General features: G+C 40.4%; 1 protein-coding gene across 6 annotated transcripts in view; it reads right to left on the bottom strand.

Annotated features, from left to right (window-relative positions):
- Nucleotides 1–6,730: 6,730 nt before the first annotated feature.
- The window catches only part of Imp (IGF-II mRNA-binding protein), a 95,551-nt gene continuing 93,137 nt past the window's right edge, over nt 6,731–9,144 (bottom strand). For all 6 annotated transcript variants that reach the window (XM_018450852.1, XM_018450853.1, XM_018450855.1 and 3 more), the window contains 2 exons: nt 8,617–8,868; nt 6,731–8,348 (listed from right to left, as the gene is read on the bottom strand). In XM_018450852.1, the coding sequence (XP_018306354.1) occupies nt 8,103–8,348; nt 8,617–8,868 (498 nt within the window). In that variant the 3' untranslated portion in view covers nt 6,731–8,102. The remainder of the gene's footprint in view (nt 8,349–8,616; nt 8,869–9,144) is intronic.

The following is a 9,144-nucleotide window of genomic DNA, read 5'->3' as shown; positions in this document are numbered from 1 at the left end:
ACATCATAACGAAACGATTTTCGTCCTCGAGTGAGATTCGCGAATAAATCCGAAAAGAAAGAGCGACTATATTTTCCCCTTGAAATTTTTTCGGCGGCCTTATCACCGTTTTCCTGCACCCGAATCGCACTTACTCCAAATCTCTATCGAAACCCTAATACTAAAGCCCAAAATAATCTACCTCTCCTGACTGCAATCTGCCATCTCTGTTTTACTTTTGCTTTTGTCAATCACCCCCCAAACTTAAACGCGAACGCGATTCTCGTCCCATTTTGAGCGAGAAGCACGTTACGCGTATTTAATATTAAAAATCGGTTTAAATCACTTCTTATCGCTATTATTACTTATTAGTCGCTATTATTAATTAAAGACAAGTATCCTGCAATCTGTTTGAATTCCAAACGGGCCGCGGATGCGCGACCCTGGACGCGAGTTGTCTTTCTCTAAACGTTGCTCGCGAACGCGATCGCGGTGATGCGGGATCGATCGTCCGGATTCTGCATGCCGGAATACATGTACCTATATGTAAACATATATATATTTTTTTTATATATCAATATATCTTGTCGGTGAGTCGTGAGTAATGTTGGTGGAGAGAGTAATACGGAATAATGTCGGTCGAGAGAAACGTTGCTTCATTTCTCTCTCTTCTTTCTATTTCCGGATGTGCTATGCGCTATACTGTGTATACAGGATGTTCCTCTCACGGCAATTTCGCGAAATCGAGGGATATCGATCGAAATTTCAACTGTCTCCATTTTTCTTAGAAGGTCTTCGCGAAGAATTTGATCACTAGTTGATTTTTATCGGATCAAATGCCGCTTTACTTCAATATTGGCTTCATTAATCCTCGAGATTCGCTATCAGTGATAAGAAAAGAGCTCTAACTCCTACATGGAGGAACTCCTGTTGTATGCGCTGGCATTTGGCTTTGAAGGACGCATTTGGATGCCGTCCGTAGAGAATTGTGCTGCGTTCATGACTGGTCCTGGATTGCGAATGATCGATCAATGAAAACGAGAGCATCCTGATTCGAGCATCTCGTTCATCTGACTCTTTCTTCCTGTCTCTCTCTTATCTGAGTGCATCTTCGTGGAAAGTCCGATATATACTGCGAATCGCGTAGCTGTTACGCGTTAGACGCTCTCTTTATTTTCTTCCTTTTTTTTAGATACCTTTTCTCGTTCATAGACGTGTTCGCCTGAGAGTCTGCCGTCTGTGCACTTTTTTTCCTTTTGCAATTTCATTCTCGTAAGTGATACGATGCGTGTGTTAATTATTGTTCACGCGTTTATACGAGTTCTGTTGAACTTACTGAAGAATGTTCGGCGATGTCCCGTGAAAGACGTCAATTCTTTATCAGTAACGATACAAAACTGCGTCTAATGAAAGAACATGACGAAAGATCGGATAAAACTGCGTTGTGTGAGAGTTATTAGAGACACATTGACGATGTTAGAATGCGCGTTCGTACAAAGAAAAACGGATACAATACTTATTACTTTTCATTTGCATGATAGTTGAAGTGTTCTTTTATTTTTTTACTAATCGATTCTTCTGATTATTGTTTTTTTTTTATGTGACGATGACATTATTTATGTCTTCTTTTTCGGCGGAATGACATTAAATTTTACTTTTTTTCGCTCGAACTTCCTATTTTTAAGCTTAATCTGCCGGAATAGTACAATCTTAGCCGAGCTTAGTATAATCTTCACTTTTACGCGATCTTCGACAGTAAAATACTCTAGAATACTAACATTTAGCAATAAATCGATTTTGTACATTTGTTTGTCGATATCTCTACCAGTAGATTAAGTTATATTCTTCGCCTCTAACTTTTCGCACGCCTCATTGGCGCACGTAATAATTTATAACGTTAAAATTTTCTTTCTTTTTTAAGTTATTATTATATTAATAATTTCATCTATTCAATCATTGTTTGTAATTTTGTTTGATTTGTACATTCTCTTTCTTTCTCTCGAGCGTGCGAGCAAATTGTCTCTCTCTCTCTCTCTCTCTCTCTCTTCTCTTTCTTTCCCTTTGTCCTTCTTTTTATCTTAGCGTTTTTTGAATGCTTGAGGAATCGACCGAATAATATTCACTTCCATTTTTCCTGATCAAAGAGGCTGCTTCTGTTTGTTATCTTTTGAAAAGTATATAAGTTTCATCTTCTTTTTTTATTTTCATTCTTTTCTTCCTATTTTTTAATCTTAAATTTTTTCTAAAAATTCGTCGCAACAAAAATATCCAAACTGAAAGACCCAATAAACGAGCGAAAGGTGTGAGTTTCCGTATGCGGGGGCACATAGATCTGTCCGCGGGAAGAACGCAGCGATTAACGTTTTCGCAAATTTATAATTTCGTAAACACTATGTATATACCTAAACTTTCGAAAAATTTTGATGCAATATTCCAAATTTTTTTTTTACGCGCGCCAAAAATCGGCGACATGATTTTTTCAAGAAAAATAAACGGATTCTGTTTCTCTCGTCGAAATATCGGACGCCGCGTTTTTTCCCGGAGCAAAAGCTTCGTTCGCTTAATTTAGAAAGAGATATTCCAAAAGAGGGCGGGTGGGCGATGGTACCTATCGAAAGCCGACTCGACGAAGTCCTGATGGAGTGTATCCGTCAGGGACTTCTCCTCGGCGCGACGACGGATCTCTATGATAGGGGCGATTCGCGTGTCTCGCTTCGCGTCGTGCTTAATTCTTCTTCTCTCAGGTGTCCGGACTGTCTCCCTTTATCGAAATTTTGAAAGTATGGGCCAAAAAGGAAATCAAAAAGATGACGCTTGATATGACATTGGTCTCGAAGTAGCGTAAATGATTCGTCGACCGTGAGAATAAACGAGGGCTTGATTCCGTATTTGCTATCTCTCATTCTGTTATCTTTCCTTTTGCTCATTACCTGCGCTTCACTGTAATTGTTCTCTGTTATTTTTTGCCTCTGTTATCATTGCATTCTATTCTATTCGGCAATCTATTGCTGTGTTGTATTAGTTTTGCATGCTGTGCGAACGTATTTCTCTTGTCCCTTGGCACTTCCTTCCGTTTCGCAACTTTTTTTTCTTCTTTACAAGCTTTAATACAAATCTCTCCCTCTCTCTCTCACTACTTCCCTCTCCATCTTTCATCATTTAAATATTTACGCTTGATAAATAACTGCGCAGGCACAGGTCTGGGCGAGGGTACTCCTTTACGGTGGTACGACGCGAACGGGGTCCCTCGCATAAAACTGCGAGGTTCCTGGACCGGGCCCCGTCTCGCCGACGGCCTCGCCGAACAGACCCGCGACCGTCGCTTCTTCGAAATATATTATTAAATATAATATACAAATTTATATATCCCACTAAAAAATCTCCTTCACGTCGTAATCTCTCCCCCCCCCTTCCTAAAAGCGAGCGAGCACAGCGCAAAAAGCTGCGCGCCTCATCCCCCCGATTAACTTTTATAATCCTCTCTCTCTCTCTCTCTCACTCTCTCTATAACGTTAATTTATCCGTTTTCCCGCGAAAATCATTTCATTTTGCCACTCCTCTCTCTCTCTCTCTCTCTCTCCTTTTCTTATCTTACATTAAAAAAACTCTCTCTCCCTCTCTATTTTCTCTTAATATCGTAAAAATTCATTAAGTTATTAAAAACATCTAACAAAAAAATTGAAAAAGAAAGATTCACTTGGAGTCTCCCCAACAATGTATCAAAAATAAATCTACGTTTTCAGACTCGTTTTCCTCTTTCATTCTATTTTCGATTTTTCATCATTTCCTCTGTTCTTCTTTACTCGTGTGCTAATTCAGCGCTTCATCCTTGCGCGATGCAGCAGAAAAGAAGAAGACTCGTATTCTCGTCGCCCATTCGGCGTTAGATATGTGATCTACCTGATCCTCACTTCTTTCGAGTCGTTAAGTTTAGTTTTTACATTCAACAAAATGTCGATTATATTTAATCTCCATTTATATAAGATTTTTGTTTCATCTAAGCTTTAGAACTAGAAACAGGGATAAACATTCAATCGAGTCTACGAGCTTCTATATATCCACTTTTATAAACACGAGTTAAAGTTGATCGAGGTTAAAAATCGAAATAAGACTTCAAGATTTTTCTTTTCAACAAAAGAGACAGAATTGAAAAAGACATAATATCATGAGATTAATCAGTCCTTGGTTTTTTTTCGGAAAAAGCCGAGAATTGAATTTTTAGAGTATGCGTGAACAAATTTTTTCGCGGTTTAATTGTTAAGTTTAAATCTTGAGATTTTAATTTAAATTTTTACCTTCTTACTGTATTTAGAAAAACAAAGAACTTTATATATAAACTATAGTTAGCGTCAATCAATATTTACGGAAATCATTTTTTTATATTGAAGAAAGATGAATACTCAAATCGAAAAGGATCGATGATAAAATTCCACACATCAAGCTCATTTACACCGATTTTTTTCTAAATTTAAAATCTAGAAAAATCAAAAATTATATAAATGATTAAAGTTAACTAATATCTTTATGGTTTTAAGAACAAATGTTAACGACTCGAAAAATATAGATTGGTTAATCATTATTTAGCGATTAATATAAAAAAATACGCGACAAAGCGTGTCTTCCTCTTTCGCGGTAAAGTATTTTGTTCTTATCGATTAACGCTCGTGAAATAATACTCGCATACTCCAGAATTTCAATTTTCAGCTTTTTCTAAAAAAAAAAAATAAAGAAAGGAATAAAGAAAAAGAATAAAGACATTATATCTTCTTTTATCTCTTGGTGTCCCTTTTAAATCTTGATTATCTTATTTATTCTTAACCTCGTGTATCTTTGTACTAAACGCATACCAAACGCCGAGAGTGTAAATCGATGAGCCCGTGGGGCTCATCGTGTCGCCAGACGTGAACCTCCGATGGAGGTTCACGTACTGATGCCGGTGTCGCCTTGGTTGCGCGCCGATGAGCTCGATAATCACCGATTTATCATGAAAAGTAAGTCTCGCATTTCTGTTGGATAAATTCGAGAAGTAATTAACGATCCAGGTAATTATGAAAGAGAATAAAATCGGCGGTCGTTCTCGTCAAGTTTGTACAAATCTTTGAGAACGATCGAGCTCCGATCGGCGCGAAACCTTGCGCCGTGATTGATTAGTCCGTTGTATTTGTTGAATTTCCTTGGTCATGCTTAAACGACCGCTCTGCAGGGTCGGTTTTCTCGACTCCGAATCTGATTTGATTCATCGCGTTCCCCGTCTTGCTATCTCCGCCTCATCTACCTGCCGCGCGATCGATCGTCTGGAACTTCTCTCTCATTTTTCCTCTCTGTCTCTTTCTCTATTTTTCTTCCCCATATCGCTCTAAAAGCATCACTTAGGAATGTCTTAAGAACTCGATATAGTGACTGTGACGCATACTTGGTCATTAATACCGAGCTAGAGCAAGGCTCGAGGTCGTTTTTAGTGATGCAACATCACTATTGGAGGACGCAAAATTGCGTCTCGTTTTCTTTTTTTTTTTTCCCTTTCGTTTCGCCTCGTCGAACGTCTTTGCGTTATTCTCGGATTATCCTCGTTTCCGAAAGGAATGTCTTGGCTCTGTGCAACAGGATAATAATGGCCGATTATACGTGCTGCGAGTCGCGATATCGATGCGAGATCGAGATTATTGCGCTCCGCGATTCTCCGCGCCCCGGCCGGATCCTGCGCGCCTCTAACAGCTATAATTTGCAAAAATTACGGGGTTCGCAGGCTCGTCGGGAGACGCCTCGCGGAGGCTCCGTCTCGACGCTCGTCTTGGCGACACACCATCCGCGGCGAGAGTAAATATCGCGATCAAACGTCGCGACACCTCGCTCTCGCTCTCTCTCTCTCTCTCTCTCTCTCTCCTCCCCCTCCTACCGTCCCTCTACTTTCCTTTTCTTCTCTTCCACCTCTTGCCTATCTCGCGTTAAGACTGATTCTTTCTTACTCTTTCCATCACCTTTCCGCCGTTAACTTCTCTAATCAGTAATCAAATTACTTATTAATTAATAATTATTATTCAACACACGCACACTCACACATTATTACATTCATGGTAAAAGTAAAAATCCCTGAAAAGTTTTGTCTGTTCACTTTTTGTTCCTTATGTCCCCTCCTTCGCTCGCCGTCTGTCTCTCTTTTGCTTCCCTTGTATTTTTCTATCTTTATCTCTTTCTTTCTCTTTCATTCGCTGTTCTTCGTTGCGTACCGACAGTCGCTTTTTCATTCTCTCTGTGTGTTTGAGAGACGTTTTTTTGAAAACATGGCATAAAATGGTATTCGTGTCATATCGATATAGTATTACATTTTCGTCGTCTCCCCTTTCCCTTTTCTTCCTTCTTTCTTCATCATCATCATCAATCATTCGTGCCAGCGACTTGATGTCTCGTCGGCGTTGTTTCCGACGTCTGATGATTACTCGTCGGTTTCCCCTCTCACATTCTCGTATCTGATCGCTGTTTCTTTCTTTCTCTTCCTTTCGTGGTTCTTGATGAGGAACTTGAGGCGATTAGAGCGTATCATTTCACTTCACTAATACGAAATAACTCATAGTCGCTTCTTTGGTATTACCTGCGAGGAGGGGCGGGTTGGGGCGCGGGGGTCGCTTCTATTCTCTTCTCCTCCTGAGACATCCTGGCTTATGTCTACGACCGTCAACGGATCGCCGTTCCGCGATATACGGTCTCGGTATTATTTAAGTCTCGTATATTATTATTCAATGTCTCTGAATTGTGTGTATAAAAGAACTGTACCTAAAATTTGTGTTTTTTGTTGCTTTCTTTTTTTTTTTTTTTAAGAAAAACCGCTTTCCTCCTGTAGTACTAGTAAGAAGTAAGTAAATAGTATATAGCGATAATAGTATTAGGTAGGTAGTAGGTAGTAATAATAGTAATAGTTGCAGTAGTAGTAACAGATATAACATAATATGTAATTGTCACTTAACTTCTCTGTATATTATTAATAACTTTAATATTAGATAAACTTTTTCTTTTTTTTAGATTAATCGGTTTATCGCTTCTCCCGCGCGTTTCACTTTCCTTTATCGTATTAAATCTTTAACCGTAATGCAATGAGGTAATAAGGTTGTGTGTGTTTTTCTTTTTTTTCTATTTTTTTTTTAAATCAGTTTGTTTCTCGTCGAAGTGTCCTATTTCATTGGCGGCGGTGGTTTCGTTAGCGCTGCGAAATTGGGTCGTGCGCGGCTGTGTGTTGTCGCTTCGTCGCTATCGCGGGGGTGTGCGCGCGGGACGCAGGCGCGACACGTAGAGCAAAGGGGAAAACGCCACGATCCTCGTCAACGAGGATGGGAGTTGGTCGTGAGAGTCAGCGATCGCGTATGGGCAGTGTTTACCTGGACTAAACCAGATTCGATAACATATGTTCGGCGCTCCTCCGATCGATCGCGGGTTCGCCTTTGCTTCGCCTACCATTGCCGAGTTTTACGTTTAAGTTGTGATTCAAGAATCACAATCGTTTCAACCGAATACCAATGCGATTGATCACAATATGTGTATCCCTATTGTCGAAAAGGACACTTAAGACAAATTAATCATTCGCACGTGATTAACATCGATCACGATGAATGCGCCCGTGTCGAACCGAACGGAGGGCCCAGGGTCTCGTTGACTCTTCAGATTGACTCACAACAATCGAGTCTTGGAATTAGAATCTTTGGAATAACAATTCTTCGTTCGAATTCTCAGAATTAACTCGTCGAATTGCGGACTTGCCGAGCACTCTTCTTAGAATTCCCGTTGATTCGTCAAGTCAGGACTCGTGAATCGTTTCTAAAACTGATAACGGGAATTGTTACTACCTCACTGAGTGCGAGAATCCGCGAACCTAGTTGTTGGATCTCGGTCGAGTTAATTCTCAGAACATTGCCGGGCGTCTTCCCGTCGCAATCTGCGCGTCGCGCACCCTCGTTCGAAGCCCTCCCTGATGAGGGAGGGTCGCGCGCGCCCCGCGAGAGGAGGAGATCGCGATAAGCTCAGCCTCTCGACGAGAGAGAATGTCAAAGCGACGACGAGGCCACTCCGGCGAATAAAGCGGATGGGCGTTTGTGGCGTCGGTCCGCGTCAGGTCGGTGTCATCGATGTTAATGTTACTGCGGCGATGGCGGCGGCTGCGGCTGTTGCTGCTGCTGCTGTTGTTGGCTCGATGGCGAGCCGACAGACTGCTGTTGGGAGCTAGGCTGCGACGTCGTGCCGCCCTGGGAAGTGGCGCTGCCATCTCTTTTAGAACGGGAGGCACCCTCTTGGCTGCTACCGCGACCGGCGCGTGTAGCACCACCGGTTCCACCGGGTGCACCTGATTGCAATACCATCGCGCGGATTCTTCTCTGTGCCGACTGTAAGAAAATAGAAAGTATTTATCTCATCATTATTTTTTTTTAATCGCACTTCATTTCTAATTTAAAAAGAAAAAAATCCATCTATTGATTAGCAATCTTTCTAATGCACTGGCTTGTTATTTTTTTAAATGGATTTAAGAAAAAATGATTATCGTATTTAATTATTGATAAGTACGATAAGATAATTTATATATCTCATAACAGATGTCTGATAATTATTTACCCATTTATTTATAAAAGTTATGTAAAAAATCAGCTTTCTTACCTGAACGGAGAAGAAGGGACCAATTATATGGACAGTTGTTTCCTCTTCTGCTGAAGGAGGAGTCGCTTGCTGTTCTGATAATTTAATAACGCTACCAGTCACGCGCTGTAATTCCCTCACGTTTTGACCACCTTTGCCAATAATTCGGCCCACCTGAGTACTGGGCACAAGAATCTCGATGGTCAGTCTAACATCTTCGGTACCGGCGACGTATCCCTCTTCCCGCATCTTCTCAAAGATCAAATACTGGGCCTGAAATCGCAATTTTTGATAATGTAAAAATATTTAAAAAATGCAATAAAATTTTATTGCATTATAAAATAGAGCTTGACATTTAAGTTATTATTTAAGAAATGTAAAAATATAAAAATTAAATCCCCCGTTATCTTGAAGAAAATTCTTCAGTTGTCAGAAACGAATTAATATAAAACGAAAAGAAAAAAAAATGTCGAAGGGTTAAACGGGGCCGATTCTCGCATATTTGATTTGGCGAGATCGGTACGGGGCCCTTTCTTTAATATTCCTGCT

Source organism: Mycetomoellerius zeteki, unplaced genomic scaffold (genome assembly GCF_001594055.1).
Source record: "Mycetomoellerius zeteki isolate Tzet28-1 unplaced genomic scaffold, Tzet1.0 scaffold3, whole genome shotgun sequence".
NCBI classification, from domain to species: Eukaryota; Metazoa; Arthropoda; class Insecta; order Hymenoptera; family Formicidae; genus Mycetomoellerius; species Mycetomoellerius zeteki.
Note: the sequence above shows the minus strand (reverse complement) of the source record. Positions and strands in the feature narration are given on the sequence as shown.